This window comes from Bemisia tabaci, chromosome 7 (assembly GCF_918797505.1).
Source record: "Bemisia tabaci chromosome 7, PGI_BMITA_v3".
Taxonomy (NCBI): Eukaryota; Metazoa; Arthropoda; class Insecta; order Hemiptera; family Aleyrodidae; genus Bemisia; species Bemisia tabaci.
In genome coordinates, this window is record NC_092799.1 from 30,016,498 (window position 1) to 30,037,632 (window position 21,135).

At 43.8% G+C, this 21,135-nt stretch overlaps 1 protein-coding gene across 13 annotated transcripts in view; it reads left to right on the forward strand.

The window, feature by feature from the left end:
* The window catches only part of LOC109041486 (pumilio homolog 1), a 376,227-nt gene that overhangs the window by 145,225 nt on the left and 209,867 nt on the right, over positions 1 to 21,135 (forward strand). The window contains exon 11 of one of the 13 annotated variants that reach the window (XM_072302967.1): positions 11,346 to 11,414. The exons of the other annotated variants lie outside the window; for them this stretch is intronic. Within the exon in view, the coding sequence (XP_072159068.1) occupies positions 11,346 to 11,399 (54 nt within the window). The 3' untranslated portion in view covers positions 11,400 to 11,414. Of the gene's footprint in view, positions 1 to 11,345; positions 11,415 to 21,135 lie in introns of those variants that run through there. 13 annotated transcript variants of the gene reach the window in all.

A 21,135-nucleotide genomic window follows, 5' to 3' on the forward strand; every position in this document is an offset into this window, starting at 1 on the left:
CCGAGTAAGAGGCCCGATGATGTTGACCTCGAATTTTCACACGGCGAATGGATTCGTCGGCCGTCCCGTTATTCAACGAGTTTATTACGACACGCGTAATCCCATCGCGCTGGATCTTCTTTCGGCGTTTTTCGTAACAATGGATTAATAACATTATTAGGACGCTACCAAGCGGGAGGAGTCTATTTTCGAAGGCGCCGTAAAAAAAACCACCGTGTTTGTTCGTGTCGAAAGTATCAGCACGATGGAGAATACATCGCGTCGCTGTGTTTTTTACCGCGGTGTCTCGAACCGGAAAAAGCGGGATAACAGGGTTGCCAGGGGTCAGGGAAAACCGGGAAGTGTCAGGGAATTTTGCAGAGTCAGGAAAAACCTGGAAATAGGTAGGAAAATTACGAAAATGTCAGGGAAATATCGTTAAGTCACCTTCTTTTGCTTTCTCGAGTGGGTTTGACGCTTCGAACAACAAATTTTGCCCGATAACTATTTCTAATTACATACGTCTTTTTAACAATTTGGCATTTGTTCAACTGTCAGGGAATTTCAGGGATTTTAACATTCCAGATTCTGTGGCAACCCTGAATAGTGCTTTTGTCGAGACGTAACGTCGCTCCTCTGACGTAGGGGCGTATCTCTATTTTCACGTGAGCCCTGAAAAGCATGGGGTTATATGAAGAGCAGGGCTCACGTAGAAATTGAGATACGCCCTCACGTCAGTCAGGGTTGCCACAGTCAGGGAAAACCGGGAAACGTCAGGGAATTATAAAAGTCAGGGAAACCCGGAAAATGCCAGAGAAAATGACGAAAATGTGAGGAAAAATTTGTCAAATCGCCTTCATTTGCTCTTTCGAACAACAAATTTTGCCAGAGGACTATTTTCAATTATGCCCTCTTAACCATCCGTCACATCTTCGATTGTCAGGGAATTCCACCAAAATGTGTCAGGGGAATCAGGGAAATGTTAGGGAATTACATTTTCTAAATTCTGTGGTTGTGAAATCTGGCAAGAGCCGATGTGACTCGGGTTCCCTTTGAAGAAACAGTGCCAAAACGACGCCCGTTTCTAACACTAACGTTTGCCGTGGGTCCCTTGATGAGACGGCTTTGCTCGCGACTCGCCGCTGACAGGAGTATAGTAATGAGTCTGGGAGTCATCAGGAGCGCCCGCCGCCCGCCGGAGGGCACGCGGCGGCCTCGCAGAGCACAGAGCCACCGGGGGTCGCCCGGAAGTGGGTCACGCGGTCGGTCAGACTTGCATCCGGAAGCAAGCCATCTCCTACCCTCTTTTCTCCCGGGTTTCCCTCCGCGCTTGTTGTTGATGTCGCGCCGCGCCGTGCCCTGTTTTTCACCGTGGTCGGCTCTTAGGAACAGTCCTCACTGGCTACGTGGGCCCCCGGGCAGAGGTAATTAAAATTTATAGGCCGAGACAAAAAGAATCGTCACCTCGGTGACAAGTCTCGGAGACTCGTCGTCTGCTTTCGCAGCTTGGTGTCGGATCGTCCGATCGTTTCACGGTGATCTTCGAGAGGGATCGCGCCGCGAGATGGCCGGGTGGTGTTGGTTTATGGAACGTATAAATGTCTGAGAGAACCGGGAATAATCGAGGAACGAAAAAGCGTGGTGTCGAAGATTTGGATAATTCGCGGAGCACTGGAATCGATTAGAGGGCTGATAACCTCACACTGAAAGAAAACTCCGGCCTTGGAAGCCCTACTCACGGGTCATACAGACATATCATCCACGTTCCAGGCTCAGAGGCCGAAAGTTCCGGACACCCAGAGCAATCGAAGCTACGGCTTCAGCACCTGGAACTTTCGGCCTCTGAGCCTGGAACGGACGATATGTCAAAATAGCCCGGAACTTTTTTTTCAGTGCAGGGAACTAAGGAAACTCTTAGAGAAATATGCGTTCATTATCCGAAATGTATTTCTTTGCGCATGGCTCCAAGAGCCTTCAGTTTATTTTTACTATCCACGTTACCCCGACGTTTAGGAGTTACTTGCTGATTTAAAAATATCAATACAATATATTTCAACTCGGTAATAAGATCTAGCTTTTTCCGTAGTAAAATTAGGCGGAAGTGAGTAGAAATCCCAATCTTTCGTCAACGACTTGCCTCAAAGTCTGAGAACTAGAATATTCTAATATTCTTTACACCATTCTATTGCCACCATCCCTTAAGCCTAAAAAATCCGAGCGCACAACTTCGGGAGTGACCGACTGGCGCACGAGCGAGCTCGCGTCTCGTTAGGTCGTTTTTATTCCACCTTTCCGTCGCACTCCTTGGCTCGTCCGGACGGGTGGCTTTTAGTCTTGCCCGCGTTGCCAGATTTCCGTCGGAAATACCCCGTTGCTCCAGCGCGATGGGTAGTCTCGGCACGATCGGACAACGTTCTTCGCCATCCTAGCGGGGAGAACAGCGAACCGTAAAAGATAACGTCCAATAAACCCGGACGATTCGTCGCGTGAGCAGGGTGAGTCGGCGACGGCGGGAGCGCGGGGATTAAAAATAAAAATTAGCGCGCCTCCCCCTCCCACCGCATCCCCTTCGTCGAAGGAAAACGTACGAAACTCATTAGCCCCGGCAGGTAGACAAATTCGCTCTTCTGCCTCTTTGCCCTTAGAATTTTCCTGTTCGTTTTTTTTCACCGCGCTGCGATGGTAAGGTCGAGGGACCTTCTTGTGGACTGAACTGCGCGGGAATAAAAGAAGAAATTAAAAAAAAAAAAAAACGGAGCTGTAATCTGTACCTAAAGAGCCTCTGCTGCTGGGTACGATAGTATAGAAACAATAGAATAGATTTTGAAAAATCGCAATCGAGATAAGTGTTATTTGACTCAAACCAATCATATTATCTCGGGAGGAAACCGTCTGTGTATAGCCTCGCTCTTTTAACAAAATGTCCCTGTTAAAATTTACCTACCGCGATAGAAATTCTCTCTGAATCCACCGGGAATCCCTTTGAAGCGACACCAGATTTCTTTTTGAAACGATAAGAGTACTCTCCAAAACGAGGAAATTTCCTGTTTTACGAGGAGGAATTTCTGTCGCTGCATATTGTAATATTCGCAGTTTTCTCGGTAAGCAACTCTTTGTCCCGATCGACTACTAAATTTCTCTTAGATTCGTTTCCAGATTTCCAATCCAGATTTCGTTCTGAAGCACTAAGAGTACTCTTCGGAATGAGGAAATTTCCTGTTTTATCAGGGAGTATTTCCTGTTGTTGCAAATTTTAATAGTCATCCTTTTCTCGCGCACGCAACTCTTCGCCCCGATCGACGATCTTACGCTCGCACCGGTGGCCGAGGGTCGAGGTCGGATCGACTCGTGGGAGGGGGGAGGGGGGGGGGCTGATCGAGGGTTCGGGGGCGAGGCCCAGTTTTCACGGATTAACCCGACAGAGCGGGGGCACTTCTGGCCGATCTATAATTCACTCGGGAGCAGGGATTTAGCGGCCGACCTCACGATCCATTACCCCCGCTCCTCCGCGCTGAAATAATTACGCCCTTCGTTCGGACCTAATCGCGGAGGGATGCCACAATTACGCACACCCCTAAATGGAGACAATTAGAAGCACGGTGTTAGCACAGACAGGATGGCGGAAACTTTTACCCTCGGAGATTCGACGTCCTCCCAACGAACATCGTCTCGTAGGGTCCTTGCAGGATGGTTGGGAAAATGTATATTATATCATTCGCAGTTCAGCGTAATAATTGAATGTAGGTAGTGACGAATTTTCACGTGTTGCGTTTCTTATAAATGTCTCTTTGCTAGTCTGGAATGTGAGAAAATCATTTATTACGCGACAGTGACTCGAAATTCCAGAAATTCAGATCCTCAATTTCTCTGCCCCTCTCATGGACCGTATTTAGTCGTTCCTGAAATGATTTTATTAGTCAGGGGGATCCCATCATGGTTTAAATTATGATAGAAGGAATTGTTAGCATTTGCACCTTCAAAAACGTGATGTACCCCAAAAATTTTTTTATTATTTTGATGAGCTTTTTTTGAAAAACCCGTGACATTTTTTTTAGTAGTAACAAGTCTCTCGAAAGAATTTATTCCCAAAGTCGTCCTTTTAAATATTTGAAAGCCTTAATTTTCTTCAATGAAGTTATGTAAAAGATCTCTTTGAACTTCCTACACTCACAATGTAAAACTTCCAAGAGTCACCTCCATGGAAAGAAATTCCATGAAGAACGACTAAGAGAACGACTCCTGTCATCAGAAACTTCCCCCTTTGAAATGAAATTAACTAAACTTTGAATGATCTTAATGCCAGAGGCCCACACAAACGAACTTATCTTGAATTTATTGACATCATCAGCAACGTCGTTCATTTTTCGTCCCGTTTTGCGTGGGCTTAGTCTAATTCTGGTCACTGTGGCCACAATTACGAATTTAATTCGCCTTTTATAACCGGATCAATGCAATGGAGCCAGTAGGCAGCAGCTGTCGGCCGGACTTGAATTGAATGGATATTTGCTTCACGGGGGGTCAGCGAATCGATTACGCAAGGATGAGACTTCGCCTGCCAGCCGAATTAATTTTCATCCCCTAAACACTCTGACGTACTCGGCCATCCCGCTTCACGCTCGTTATCTAATATGTAATCAATAAATTACCTTGGAGCTGCCAGTTTTCCAATGGAGTACATCCGTTCAGCTTTTGAAGACTCGTCGCAAAGTTCAATTCTTAGATACTTCTGGTGCCTCTTTCCTAAATCATGGAGTCGCGCACGTAGATACTCAGTTCTCTGACGGAGGATTGCACTATGGCTAACTCCTCGTCATATTATCCTTACCCTCCTCTTATACTGATAATATTATTTACAATTTTACTCAAAACGAGGAAAATTCTCTATATCCTTTTCGATTCTGTCGAAGGCCTGTGAAACTCATAAGATTGAGAAGTTCTCGGATGAATGCACTGTATTATTTTCATGAAATGTACATTTAGATTACAATTTGCAATTCGGAACTATAATTTCTGGCTCATCCGTGAAAACACTCATTTGCATTGGAAAGCTAATGGTCATTCGTTGTCCCTAAACTTAGCCAGAAATTGTAGTTCCAAATCACAAAATGTAGTCTACTTTTTCACCTATTTCCACTAATTGCTTTATTGTAGCGTGCGGGATTGTCAAATTTTCGTCGAGACCTGTGCATTGAGTATGCTTACGCTGTTCATGGGTTCGTCCCTCCTCGCGTAGAGCTTACCGTATGGTTTTCATCTCTGGTTTGTCGTTCGAGCAAGTGACCTGATTTTTTTGTTTTGTCCCCTCCCCCTTTCGGACACATTTTTATAGATCTTCGACTGTAGTGTCTCCAAAAATCCCGACAGTCTTTAGTTTTTTCAAATTTTGGATCGTGTGCCGGATCCGGCCTGCTCATCTACAAGTGCGTTCCGTACACTGGAAAAAAATTGAAGTTGATTAACATTTTGGATGTAAAAAAAGTGTGCGAGAACTTACAAAATGCTGAATTAACTGCTGCAGTATAGTTACTTTAGCAATGTCAAGATGTAAAGTTAACTGCCGAGGCGGGTAATTTAGCATTCTGTGAGTTCTCGCACACTTTTTTTACATCCAGAATGTGAAATTAACTTCACTTTTTTTTCGGTGGGTTATTGAGTACCCTCTCAGTTTCAAGTTTCCGAGGAAGCTCAGGAATAGGCAAAGAATCCGAGCTGTTTTGATCAAGAATTTCACTAAAACCTTTCAGTTCTTCCGAACGATACTCGTGGACATCTTTTCATGCCATCAACGCAGCTAACGAAAGTTAATTCAGGCCACGCACGCAAGCGGCCTATACAAACATGGCAAGAAATGAACTCGCGCTTCGCCGTGCTTTGCGATATATCGATTGATCTGCCATTTAAAGCCATGGAAAAAGATCGATAAAGAGGGTGTTCGCAGCGAACACCTTAATAATCGATTATTTACCATAGCTTCAAACGGGGAAATATCGATGGATCGAAAAGCACGCCACGCCACTGGAACTCGCGCTTCGCCTCTTCTTCGTTGTTACTATTCTTACCGGCAAACAAATCAATATCGGACGGAGGAGGGGCCGGGGCGGAGGGTGCCTCGGAAAGGAAAAATCATTTTCACGCAACCCTGAAAAGCTCGCCGAGGTGAGGCAAGGGGCTTAAACATTTCTATAGCCCCGATAACAATAAAACGATATCAATTCTAATGAAATCCATTGTCGGCACTCGGTCTCGGAAAGAACAATCCATTTTTCTCCCGGCTCCCCGTGCTAATTTCCCGTTTCTATCCTTATCCTTTCAGGTATTTTATTAAAGTTGTTCCTTCCCCCCTCCCTCTCACGGCTTCCTCTCGAGCTTTGAGAGGGGTGGAAAGCGTGAGGGCGCGGTGCGACCGATTGACAGGTCAACGCACATTAATTATTCTACGACGAGTGATTGAGCGAAAGAAGGAGTTGAGCAGCCCCGTCTGCTTCCGTTTCCCCTCTTTCGTCCCGCGCCGCACACCTTTCCTCTTGCCGAAGAAAGTTTTCCTGACTGTCTGGTAGCAGGAATGTACCGGGGGGGGGGGGAGGAGGAGTGTTAACCTGCGTTTTCCCCGTATGATGGATATTTTCCGTTATTTTCAGCGAGCTGATGATTGAAATTGATAGATAAAGCAATAGAGGAAGAAAACAAATGGGAAGAAGAAGCTATTATGTTAGTTGAAACAGTAGAGTTGCTGGCGATCTGGAAAATCAGGGAAAGGCAGGCAATTTGCGACGACCGAGAATAGTAAGGGAAAGTCGAGGAACTCGTGGAAAAAGTCAGGGAATTTCTGACACATCTACTACTCGCTAAAATATATCACTGATCTTCCGTTTGCTTACCCTCGCTGGTTATTTTTCAGGCTAAGCTTTTTTTAACCAGCTACTGCATGCCTTTTTCCATAATTTGGTCTCAAAGCAAGGGAATTGTATCGAAAGACAAGCATACGGAGAAAAAAACTTCGTGCGTGGGACCCGAAGTTGAGGTCATATGGATCTCTGAAGTTTTCGGATCACGTATCTAAAAACTTGAGGTCCAGCTGCCGAAGTTCGGGTCAGACATCTGAAGCACTTTGATGTATACCGAAGGGTTCGGGTCACACATCCGAAGTACTCCGGTACATTCCGAAGTGCCTCGATGTCTGATCCGAACTTCGGCAGCTGTACCTCAAATTTTTAGGTACGTGATCCGAAAACTTCAGAGATCCATATGACCTCAACCTCGGGTCCCACGCACGAAGTTTTTTTCTCTGTGCAAAAGCCAGCGTTTTCAGATCAGGGAAAGTCAAGGAATCGAAAAATTTTGGAGTCAGGGAAAGCAAAATTAATCAGGGAAAATTTAGAGAAAATTAGGGAATTTGAAGATGGAGATAGAGAAATTATGGCATATGACTCAATTCATCAAATCGTTCGATTTTTAAAATGAAGAAAAGGGGGTCAGCTTATTCGCGCCAAAATAAGAAAATTCCATTTAAAATATCAGGAAAATCATCCTTAAAACGTGTTCTTGATTCTCGATCCGCTCTATAACTTCACTGGAAAAAAAACACATTGGATCTAGAGTCCAGACTCTTGAAAACATTGACAAGAAAAAATATTCTTGATTCAATCAGATTTAAACTTAAATCAAAAGGAAATCCGCTCAAATTAAGAGGCTTGGTTCTTGATTTAAGCTAGATTCTGATTGAATCAAGAATACTTTTTCTTGTCGATGTTTTTAAGAGTCCGGACTCTAGATCCAATGTGTTTTTTTTCCAGTGTTGCGAATCTGAGCTGTGTCCGGTTCTCCGAGAAGTACTCGAACGCCAAGAGACAGGGGGAGGGATGAAAAATAGCGCAGCGACCGGGCTGGTAGTTGGCACAACGGGAGCCGCCGCACTACTCGATGGCTTCTGGGTCGGGTCGTCGAGCGATCCGTGTCAACTGATTCATTAATCCAGTTGTGCAGAAAACGTGTCGGTTCCGTTCATTCGTCGAGAATTAATGTCTGTTTTTCGTGATGGTCGCTCGTCGTCCCGTCGGCCGCCCGGCCGCGCCGCTCAATCAACCGTCCTCGCCGGTCCGCCCCGAAGTCGATCCGCCATTTTCGAGGCGTGTTCGGAGACCTGCGTGGTGACAGGTTTCGGGAAGCCGAGAAAAAACCGAACGGGACAACATTTTGCAATAAGGAACCACTAAAATGCGCAAGGAGGCGCCGGTTAAGAGGATCAGTCGCTGGAGATTCTCAAAATTGTCTGAATTAATTTAACCTTTCCGTAGGTGCCCTACTGCGCATCGTTAACTAAACAGTTCAATCCTCAAAATGAACATGTTGCATGTGTGAGGAATTTGCGATTTGACTGGTGATTCTCATGTAAAAGTTCGCGAGAAACACGATGGTGCCACTGGTTTTCTCTGAAACCAACTCCCAAGCTCGAAAAAAGCTCTCAAGTTGCGGCCAAAATGGCGGGGATATCCCACGCTATCCTGAGAGTCCACCTCTACATCGAGACAAACTCTCCATGCAAAGATAGGGAGCAAATACATTGACAGGGCTGCCACTTTATTTGGGGACTCTAAAACTGAGAACACGGCATCACTGCTAATGTATTTGCTCCCTATCTTTGCATGGAGAGTTTGTCTTGATGTGGACGTGGACTCTCAGGATAGCGTGGGATATCCCCTCCATTTTGGCTTCAACTTGAGAGCTTTTTTTGAGCTTTAAAGGTGATTTCAGAGAAAATCAGTGGCATCATCGTGTTTCTCGCAGACTTTTACACAAGAACCAATGGTTAAATCGCAAATTCCTCACACATGCAACAGCTCCATTGCCGAAGAAATATCGTCCAAAGCCAGGGGCCCGCAGGTTCCGAGGAAGTTCCAGATCAAGCCTAAGCCATGTAGCTCAGACTGCTCCGAGCTCAACGGCCAGAATTTTTAAACCTAAAAATTAAACAGCAAGGCCAGCTAAGTGCCCCCACACTCTTCTTGAGAGACTTAGGTTTTCATCCAGGTCATTTTGTAAATTATTAATGCATAATGCAGTCTAATCCATTATGCAGATTCTCCCGCTCTTGTTACTCGTGATTTAAACAGCGCTTTATTTTTTAAAGGATTTTTTCTTGTTCCTTTATTCTCTTTGTGTTCCGTTGCATCAAGAGCCGAGCATTACCCCCTTCTCTCGCTGAAAAGCTGTATATTGAAATGAGGTTCATTCTTAGCAGTTTCTGTCGTTAGCGTCATCTTCGGCTTCCTCCCAGACTTGAAATCGTGCATCTTAGTTTTTTGATTTGCGTTTCGAAGGTTGGCAGTATCGTTACATCGAAATGTTTGAATATGAAGTCCTGTTTACAGAGTATCTAGTCTCAGGATTTTCCCAATTTTATCAGGATTTAATCTCGATTTCATCAGGATTCAGGGCCGGATTAAGGGGGTGGCCACATGGGCCGCGGCCCATGGTGGCAAGTCTAAGGGGCAGCAAAAATTTGCAATTTTCTTGAGTGTAGTAAAAAAAAAATCGGATTTAGACAAAAAAAATTACAAACGAGAAAAAGCGACAACATTTCTCATCTACTGAGAATATAGTAATTTCTAATTTTGTCGTTTTTTAGAGATACAAGAGACAGTACCTTCAATTAGTCGAGTTAAGAGAGAAACCAAACACCATTTGGCCTGGAACGGCGCGACTTAGAGAGAAATGATAACGAGGACTTGAGATGAAAAGAAGAAGCCCTTGGCGCGGCGATCGGCATGTAACACATATTAGCGCCTACAAGACCGCATGAATACTTCTCGCATTGCATCAAACACAGTGCGGTCATTGCGGTCGCCGCGAAACGGATAGCGCCTACAAGAATACATGAATACTTCTCGCATTGCGCCAAGCACACTGCACAGTGCGGTCAGCAGCGGTCGGCGTGAAACGCATAGCGCTTACAAGACTGTCTGAATACTTCACACTTTGCGCCAAACATGGAAGGCCTTGTCCACACAGAGATAGGTTTACGAAACTTAACTTTCGCGCACAGTTCCGTGAACTTTGGCTAGTAGTGTTGACAGGGCTTTCCCAAAAAATGTGTCCAACACGAGTAAATGCGTCTTATGCACCCCGCCCCCGCTGGCACGTTCACTTGATGGTTTTTATCGAGTTTCAAAACGAATAAGAAGGGGGCGGCAAAATATAGGCGGCCCATGGGCGGCAAGTAGGTGAATCCGTCCCCGTCAGGATTTAAGGAAAAATTGGTCGCAAAACAGGATTTGAGAAAAATTGGCCGTCCGATCGGATTTTTTTATCGAGCTATTTTTGTGAAGTTACATTCGCCTAATTTTTCTCCGCAGAAAATCAGGATTTGGTCGGGATTTGGATAAATTATGAAATCAGGATCTAGCAGTCAAAAATCAGGAAGAATCAGAATTTCATCAGGATTTCCCAAAATGAAAAAAAAACCAGACCAGTTGTATGATCTCATCATCACTTTTTGTACTTGATTTTTTTTGTTCCCCCCCCCCCCTCTCACTCTCTGAGCGATTACCAAGAAAGTTAACTGTTCCGAAGTGGGTAACTTGTTGTGGGTCGATTATTTATCCGAGCTGAACTCGCGGTGTCCGGAGCAAAGCTTCGATCCGGCCCGGTGAATGAGTCGAGAGTAATATTTCTTGGTGCTCGCGCTTCATTTTTTCTTGTTTTGGCCTTTTTAATCTGGGTTTTAATCATTTATCAGCAAGCTTTTCCAGAGGAAACTTTTAATTAATGGCTTCGGGCTCCTTTCCCTCCCCTTGCTCCGCCCGACCAAACCACAGACGTCGCACTGTGGATTGAGTCAATCTGAGAGGTCGGACATTAAATTTTTGACTGAAACTGCAAATTGTGATGTTTATTCCGTCACATTTTAAATTTCAAGGGGTGCTTCTAGAGGAAAATTTCACGAGGAAACCAATGAAACTTCTTCTAGAACTTCAAAATCGTGTATAAACGGAGTTGTAAGCTTTTAAAGTTTTTTGTCCGACCTCTCCTACTAACTCGATCCACCGTGCGTCGGAGAGATCGTTGGGTCAAATTTTTCAAGTAGAACTTGAGTTTTTCAACCTACCTCCCCCGCAGAAATCTTGTCCCGAGATTATGCTACTTTTCATCTTCGTTTCTCTGAGACTGACTCCGGTTTTCGGATCGACGCAATCTCGTGTTTCCACTTGCTGAACTTCAACGATTGAACTTTTTCTGTTTTCTCCCCCCGATTTAACTTCGTGAAATATTTGATTTCTCCCGGGTTTTTTCTTTAACCGATACATAGGTTACCAATCAATTCAGGTAAAAAAACAGTATTTAACTTGTGTTTTTTTCTTCTGTTTCAGGTAAGAATGTTAACCGTTGATTACACAACCATGCTTGCTGAAATTGTACCTTGATCATGTACGTATAAACTTCGTGTTCAATTTTTCTTTTATCACTTTCAACCGGGCGACATTTTGCAACTAGAAACTACGATCTTTGGCTCATCTGTTAAAACACTTAGACGTATAGGGGAGCTTATTGTACATATATTGTTTCTGAACTAAGCCACAAATTGTAGTTCCTAATTGCAGAATGTAGTCCAATTCACAGTCGAATTTTCTGTTGAACATTCATATTTGCATCCGACCTCATGATTCGTCTGATAACGTCTCAGCTCCATTCTTCATCTTCCTGAACATTTCGTTGAACCTCTCTTTCTCTCTCTTTTTCTCTTCTCGTCGGTCGTCGCGTAACGCGGCCAGGAAGCGGGCGCGGTGCGGCACGGAGCATGCGCAGGAATCACGCTCCATCAAACCTTGGGCGAATCAAAATCGCCGCCGGTCCAAGTCGGAGCGAGAGAAAGTATTTGCCGGTCGGTGGCGGAGAGGAAAAACAATCGCGGTGAGGAAGACCGAAGAGTAACAACGAGGGAAATGCAGTCCCGGTTTTCGGTGGAAACCGAGGAAATCGCCGCAACCGGTGAGCAAGCGCAATGCCGTCGGGGGCGCTGGTGTTTGTCAAGTGAGCGAGAGATCTTCGTCGACTAAATCAGACGACGTTTTAGTTCACGTAGTATCGATCAGTTTTCCTTTTTATGTAAGTTTGAAAAATCTGGAAAAATTAGGGAAACGGGAAACTTGCGAAAGTAAATCTTACGTTGACGCCATTTGCACCGAACTCAGCGGAGAGGCACTGAGAGTTAAGACACACAGAAGACTCCCGTCATACCCAAAATTTTGAATCACCCTGTATTTTTTCCCCTTTGACTTGTCGGGTTTGTAGTTGTTCACTGGAAAACAAGTCGATCTCTTGGATCCTAAGTAAATACTTCAAAAAATTGGACAGTAAAAAATACTGTAGATCCAATCGGATATTTACTTGAATTGAAAGCCTAGCCTTTTAATTTAAGCGGATTTCCTTATGACTCAAGCGATAATCCGGTTGAATCAAAAATATTCTATATAGCAGTGATAACCATAACACCTTGGCTAAAATCCTTTTCTTTCTCATACTAAAAATATTCTTGTCAAATCTTTAAGAGTCTGGGCTCTGGATCCAAGAGACTTTTTTTTACCCAGTGTTCAGGCAAATAAACGGTGGTAGACATTTTGTTCCTGCGCAGGTCAATGAAGTTGGTCCCTTTCTCCGGGCTGATTGTTGAAATTTATAGACAAAGCAATAGACAAAGAGGACATAATGAGTATGGAGCGATTGTATTTGTTACTGTGGGTGGTTCTTATAGACCAAGGCGGTAATTGATGAACTAACTGAAGGGTCTCTTGTGAGTTGTCGTTAGTTAATCTACTATCTACCTCCTTTGTCCATTGCAACCATCCTCTTGCACCAATAGGGTATATTCAAATCCTTTTTGTCTATAGCTTAGCCAATCGATTTCAACAATCAGCCCGCTGCTCAATGGAGAATTTGCACGCAATTTTTTTATTGCTTCATCTGAAAGTGCCTAATGAGCTGAGTTCGCAATATTTTTCATAATTTTTTTCTGACATGGGAAATTGGAGAAAAATTGATTTAAAAGTGAGAAAATGCGCCGCCTTGTGACGTCATCTGGCGGCATTTCCCATTTAAACACATGTATTTTAGCAGAATCGGTTATTTTGTCATATCTCCTCTAACAATCGCTCAATTTATGAATCAAGGGTATCTTCGTGTTCAGTTCACTCAGAGGATTCCACTTAAACAGGAAATTCATCAAATTTCAGACCCTTGCAAATTCTCCATTCCGTCCATTCCTTCGCGTTTGAGATGATGGAAGGTATCAATAGGCCGAAATCCAAGGAGTGAAAATGGCAAACTGCTTGCTGTCACGAGAGGAGAAAGTGATAGGCAAATCGGCACCGCGAATCGGGAATCGGTTATTAGCGGTCGATGCTCGCCGTTTCTTGTCACGTGAATCGGGAGTCGGGGCGACACACAGTGGATCGAGTCAATTAGAGAGGTTGAACATTAAATTTTTGACTAAAACTGCAAATTTTGTTGTTTATTTCGTCACATCTTAAATTTTAAGTGGTGCTTCTTGAAGGAAATTTAACGAGGAAACCGATGGAACCACTTTCAGAACTTCATAAATGTGTATAAACAGAGTTGTAAGCGTTTAAAGTTTCCAAATTTTGTCCGACCTCTCCAATTGACTCGATCCATTGTGCGACACCCGGAGACGCGGTGTCGCAAACGGAGATTTCGTCGCCGTTGACGCACGGAAAAGTCCGGAATCGGAATGCGCCCTCGCGATAATCGACTGTAAAACGCTCCGGTGCGCGCGCGCGCTGTGCGTTATTCCGAGTCGGCACTCGGTGCTCTTGTTTAATCGAACAATGGGGAGCTCGTGCCCGATGAATTTCTGTAACCGGTAGCCGAATTCGTTGGGAAATCTCCGGAAAATAAGACGCGCTACGAGGAATCGTTATTAGAGATGAGAAATGAACCGCGTTTAGTAGAAAGGAACCAACCCTGAAAAAAAAAAACTCCGGCCGTGGGAGCCGCAATCATGGGCTATTATAGACATACCGTCCGTTCCGGGCTCAAAGACCGAAAATTCCGGCTGCTAGGGCCTCCGAACCCGGAGCAATCGAAGCTACGCCTCCAGCAGCCGGAATTTTTGGCCTTTGAGCCCGGAACGGACGATATATCTAATTATAACCCGTAATTGCGGCTCCCACGGCCGGAGTTTTTTTTCAGTGAAGCCACATTAGCTATTGCCAACAACTGGAAAATTCAATTTTTTACGAGAGAACGTTTATGCGGATTCCTTCAAAAATTTTAAGGAATTTGCCTCGTACTATGCAGAAAATTCACTGAAATCCGCACAACCGTTTTCGTGTATAAAATTAAACTGCCCAATTAAATTTGGCAACAGCTGATGTGGTTCGGTTCCTTTCTGCTTAACGAAGTCTAAATAGTAGCGATGACTTCTTCTTCCAGGATAGCTTCACAGGGAGGGTATTGCCTCCTCGTGGTAAAGTTCTGATTTGCTTAGCCATCTCAAGGAGTGGGCTTGACGTTTCCAACAACACATTTTGTCTGAAAACTATTCCTAATAATGGCTTATTAACCATTTGGCACAAATTCACCAAAATGTGTTAGAGAAATCAGGGAAATGTCTTGAAATTTTGGTATCAAATTCCCTGGCAGCCCTGTACAAAATCACTGAAAATGATTGATTCCTAAGCGAACTTGCCATTGTTCATGGGTAACTCCTAGTTGCCGGACAGGAGCTCACGATTCGCCGTTGTACATGTGTAACAGCTGTTACGACTGCAGTAGCCCCGCGAGGTATCTGCGGTCGGAAAGTAGAAGAACTCCCGAGGGGGGTACATCCGGAGCTAAACCAATCCATTTATGCAAAGTGCTATCGCTGTAAAGTGGAAAGGTCGAAGTCGTAAAATTTCTCATAAAACGACACTTACACAGCGTCTGATTTCTACGGTTGATTGCGGAGGAACTGCAGGGCCGCAGTAGTTAGGAATGATAGGGACAGATATTGAGAACGGAATTGTCGCCGAGCCGACTCCTGTTACGTCGGAATCGCTTCTGTGGGTGCTGAGGGAACACTTAAAACTAGCGTCACGGCTTTTAATTCAAAGGGAGTGTAGCCTCCGCAATGGCAGCATTTCATCATAGCTAATCGCTTTTTGGACTAATCTTTTTTCCTAAATGAACTCCTTATTCGTCTTTACAGCGCTCCGGACTTCCTACTGGAAAGTGTAATAGTTCTTGGGCGGAGAGGAAAAAATGAGACGTCGTCAAATCTGTTGAATTAACTTCAGGTGCGGTTTTCACGCCGCGCCGCAGATGAACTTGAGGGAACAAACCGCACTAACGCAGAACAGGTGTATTCAATGAAAACTTTTAAGTTCCGTAAACCCACAAGTTGAATCTCGCCAATTGTTTTTCTAATAATTGCTCGACGGTAAAGCGTGAAGTTAAGTCGTTCACGCGGGGAAAGCGAAGTTTTAACGTCGTTTGCATATTTTATCGTACCTAAATACCCCGCTCCGGAGTTCTAAGACTTTAAAACACACAACGCGCCTGAAGATTCTGCAGGTTTGATGAATCGAATAATCTTCTCCCGAGCGTTTTCTTGCTGCTTCACAAAAAATCGTGAAAATTCGAAAAACTTGAAGGCACATCCATTATTCAGACGCTTCTCACTCTCGTATGATTGTAAAGATATCCAACCAATTTACGGTCCCTCTCTTTTTTTCTTTTCTCTGATCCTTTGCAAAGCTTAATACTTAACGCAGAATTTAAATTGAAAATTAAATGAGAAGTCTTAGCAATCAATTGAAATCTTAACACACGTAATTGGTGCCTCACAAGTTAACGAAATAATTTTGTTTTTTTTTTTAATTTAAAAAAAAAAATAGACGAAAGCTCAACTCACTTGCACTGTTCTTCAAACTTGGGACGCGTTTTGACACCTTCAGTGTCATCCTCAGTCCTGACTTTCAAGTTCGAAGACTAGTGCCAGTGAGTTGAACTTTCGTCTAGTTTAAAAAAAAAATAAATAAATAAATAAAAATTGTCCATTTTCCAAGAAAATTAAAATATCGCAGCCGCGGCTATGCTTAGTTTTCCAAGCTAGCTCAACGCCTGTGTATGATTCTTTATTTTCTGTGATCTGCACTGATCTTTTTTTTGTTCTTCTCTTAAATGAGCGCAAGGTTTAATGTTCATCGCGACGTATGAGCGGCGGGGACATCTGCGGAATGTAGAGGGGAGCGAAACTCTAATTACCGTCGCGTGCACCGAAACAAAAAGAGGTTGTCAAAGAAATGATGATCTTCCGAAAGCGAGGCTTCGGCACACTTTCCACGTGTTGTTGTCTCCTCTCTCAAATAAGCCTGAACAGGAAGCGTTGTTTCAAAGTGTCCGCAGAAAATCATCTTATTCGTATTGCCGTCCCGTTGCACACTGGACTGAGTCAATAGGAAAAGTTGAAAAAAAAACTGGAAACTTTGAAAGCTTTTATTTTCGATAATATGAAACAAAAAAGTTCTACAGTGATTTTATTGTGGTTTTCGTGGAATTTCCTTGCAGAAACACCCCTTGAAATTGAATTTGTGACTATTTAAGACATCAAAATTTGAAATTTTAGCCAAAAAATTCGTCTCAGACCTTTTCTATTAGCTGGTTCCACTGTGCGTCATCCATTGACGGCAAGGAGGTAAATTTTACGCAATTTCATGAAGAGTGGTCACAGAAAGGGTATAATTTGTCCTCAGTAACGATAAATGAAAGTCCGGAGAACCGAGAAGAAAGGGCGTCCAACGTCAGGGAAGAAGGTACCAATGGATGAAGTGCCAAATACCGTTTCTCCGTTCGCGACTTAGCAGACTTCTCTATCTTCTCCTTAGAAAAGTAATCAGCATACCTTCTTAAAAGCTTTTGTGATTCTTATTCTTCGTCAGGAAAATCTTCTGTCCAAATCTTTAGAGTTGGTTTCGTTTCTCCTCGAAAAAAAGAAAATTGGAGCAGAAATTTTGAAACAGCGCAATGGATGTACGGGGTCTCGCACTTTAACCATCGATTTACGGAAGATACTCTTCTAGAAAGACAAGATTTAGGCGAAGAAACAAACCGTTTATACGTAAAGGCCCTCGTCTCTCCCATTAAATCGAGGGACAATCAGACTAAATCCTTTCATCATAATCCGTTGCACGACAACTTTCGTCCGACCATAATTGTCATACAATGAATGGAGCCGTCGGCTGGAAATATTCTTGTCCTAATGGGTAATTCCGAGCTGTCAGGTTGTCCGCAAGCCAAAGGCCCAAAGGGTGGCGAACCGGAGGACGGACGGACGGACATCGAGCGAAAGGTGAAGGAACTCGATCCGAGCGAAAGAGGTTATTAGCGGCGATAAGCATGACACAGTGCGCTACGGTTATTGAATGGTCGGGTCTCGGGGGCGGGGCGGGGTCCGGGTCTGCTTGAATGGTGTGAGCAAATAACGTCTATTACGCACGGTGGATTAGGTCAGGATGCACATTTTGATGAGTAATTACGTCCCGATCAACTCGCCCGACCCGGCTCCGGCCGCGCTCCGAGCCTCGATGCTCCCTTCGGTTTTGGTTCGGTTCGGTTCGGCCCAGCGCACAGTGGATCGAGTCATTGGGAAATGTCGGACACACTGGGGAAAAAAAAAACGCATTGGATCTTGAGTCCAGACTCTTAAAAACATCGACAAGAAAAAATACTCTTGATTCAATCAGATTTAAGCTTAAATCAAGAACCAAGCCTCCTAATCTGAGCGGATTTTTTTTTTATTTAAGCCTAAATCTGATTGAATCAAGAGTATTTTTTCTTGTCAATGTTTCCAAGGGTCTGGACTCTAGATCCAAGCGACTTTTCTTCCAGTGAGTCAATGGGAAAGGTTGGACACGATTTTTTTACTGTAATAGTAAAATTAGTTGTTAATTTCGTGAAAATTTAAAGTTTAAGGGGTGCTTTCTGGAGTAATTTTTACGAGAAAACCTACAGGTCCACTCTTAAGACCTCCATGTTTCGTAATGATGAAGTAACGAGCTTTTAAAGTTTCAAAATTTTGTCCGACTTCTCTCATTGACTCGTTCCATCGTGCGGCGTGGCGCAGTCTTCAGATCTTCCAGAATATACACCCGCCGCGCCGCGTGGTGCCAGATGGATGTACTGCCGTGCTAAGGAAGATAGCCGTGTGAGTCATTAGGCGTTTTCAAGTTTCCTTAGACAAATCACGAATGTTTGGGATTATTTATGCGTTTTTTCCTTCCAATTTTTCAGAGAATTTCACTTGTAATTTGATCTGAAATATCTGAAAAGTTCAAGGGAAACTATTCATAACTGTCTTCAAAAATGAAAATAATCCGATAGGAAATTTGGCAACATTCGAATGCTCATACGGCGTTCTTCCTTAGCATGTTATAGTGTAGGATATGACTTTACAAATTATCCTGACACAACATTGACACAAATTATTTTGACATCCTCGAGGGGAACTCCACTAATCTTGCCTAGATATCCTCTTTTCTTTCTTTCTTTTTTTTCTCTTTTGGCGAAATCGAGGACTGGCAACGTTGTAACACAAATAAACATTCAACGCACTTTTTCGAAAATTGACGATGTCTAAATTAAAATCGATATCAGTCAATTTCATTGTTACAACAGGCGACGCTGAAATCAAGTTGAGGCATTCAAGAAAGAAGCAAACGCTTCACCCGTGTTCGAAAAAAGAAAGAAAACATTTATTGCTTGTAGTGTACGTAATTTTACCGACTAAATATCAAAGTGTTTCTTAAGTATCTACGGTACAGCTGCCGCAACGGCTAAATGCCGTTCCGTAGTGGATACCAGTTCCAAAATTTGGCATCAGAGAAGAAGGTGGGAAGTTTGGAAGCTCGGGAGATTCTGGAATTGGCAGCGGGCTCGGCGGGCAGCGGGAGATCCCGTTAACGGCGCAGCGCCCGATGTTCTGGTTTTCTCTCGGAGCCGGTTCGCGATGGGCCCGCTACGTGACGGGGCCCACTTGCCGAGGCCGCGGCCGGGGCCCCGCTCCCGATTCCGGCCCCGATAACGAGTTGGAGATCCGCGCTCTCGCAGGCCCGAAAAGCTCGCCCGGCCCCGGAATTCACTCAGGGAATGCCTAGAATCCTTGTCTTCCTAGGACTCAGAATTCCCAGGATCAAGGTTGTTAAAGTCAGGGAATACCGGGAAATGTCAGGGAATTTTTAAAATTTAGGAAAAACCTGTACATGTCAGGGAAAAAGACGAAAATGTCAGGGAAATAGTGTTCCTAGAACTCGGAATTGCTAGGATCAAGGTTGCCACAGTCAGCAGGGTGTCTGCAAGTCCGGAAAGTCCGAAAATAGTACTGATTTTTTAAGGACGGTCCGCGGAAGTACTGAAAAAACGCGGAAATTCTGCTAGAAGGCTCGGAATTTTTGTCATTTTTGTCGCGATTTGAGCGAGAATTCAAATTTTTGAAATTTTTCGAATTTCGTCACATGAAGGTACCTACTGGAAAAGTACTGGATTTTTCTGTTAAGGAGGTACTGAATTTCTTGGAAATATACTGAAAAAGCACCGTAAAAGTACTGATTTTTGTCCTGCCTGTTTTCGTAGACACCCTGTGTTCCTACGACTCGGAATTGCTAGGATCAAGGTTGCCAAAGTCAGGGAATACCGGGAAATGTGAGGAAATTTTAAAAATTTAGGAAAATCCTGGAATTTGTCAGAGAAAAATTGTCAAGCCATCTTTATTTGCTTTCTAGAACTAGTTTGACGTTCCGAACAACAAATTTTGCCCAAAGACTTTCTCTAACTATGTATTTTTAACCATCTAGTATACCTTCAATTATTAGGGAATTTCACCAATGTGTGTCGGAGAAATCAGGGAAATGTCAGGAAATTACATTTTTTAGAATCCTGTGGAATTTATCAGTGAAAAAGATGCACTGAAACAGCACGGATTTTGGAAGGTCGGCACGGAAGTACGGAAAATGTACGGATCGAATTCGCAGAAGTGGGTTCACCGCAGGCGTTTCTGCGGCCTCGCAAGCTCAACCATTCCTCGAGCGAATCACTAACGGGAGAAATTTTCGCGAGACCGCGGCGCGGCGAAGCCAGCATCCGGCGAGGAGCTCCAAGTTAGCAGCCAATGGAACCGTAGTTTAATCACGTTTCCGTTACCCGCTCGAATAGTTCTTGCATGTTTGCGGCACACGTTGCATCAAGGGGGGGGGGGGGGGTTAATGGCGCTAACAGACCAAGTCGTGGACGCTAATTAAACGCACCATCCCGCAGCCGCACAGTGGATCGAGTCTATAGAAGAGGTCGGACCAAAACTTAAACGCTTTTAACTCCGTTTATACTAAATTCTGAGGTTCTAAAAGTGGTTTTATTGGTTTCCTCGTGAAATTTTTCTTTTAGAAACACCCCTTAAAGTTTGAAATGTGATGAACTAAACATACAAATGTGCAGTTTTAGTCAAAAATGTTCGTGTCCAACCTCTCTAATTGACTCGATCCACCGTGAGCCGGGTCTCTTCAATCTCGGTTCTAACTATGATGGATGGTTCCGAATTGTTGGGCCTCTATCGTTTGTGCGTTTGACTTTGTTAAGTCGGTGTTCGAGCGAGAAGAACCGTGACGTAGTCCTTTACGTGCAGTAAGTTTGTACCGGGTGGGAAGTCCCCTCCCCCCCTCCCCCTCTAGTTACTTTCTTCAAGTGCCGAGATATCTTCTCTCAAGTTTTTTTTTATTTGTTTTGCAACTTGAGAATAACTTTTAACCCCTCTCTTCACCTCTTGAAATAAATAAGCTTAATTGACCGTAGGAGTACATGCTTACGTAACGGCTTCCGAAGTCGTGAGTAAGAAAAATCAGATTGCTCGTAAAGAAGGAAGTCAAGTTGTCTCCTTAGCAATGTTTCATTGCGCTGTAAAGCGGCTTATCAAGTAAAATTGTATTATTTATTATTTAAATATAATTTATATTTATGTTTGTTAAAATATATTTATATTTTATTGAAATTTTATTTGTAGGCAGCGACGGAATTTCCCTCGTCGTAGTTCAATTTTTCCGGTGATGGCTATCGCTGAAATTCCATCACGATAAGAAAAAAAAGCTTTATTTTTCGCAACTGCAATTTTTACTT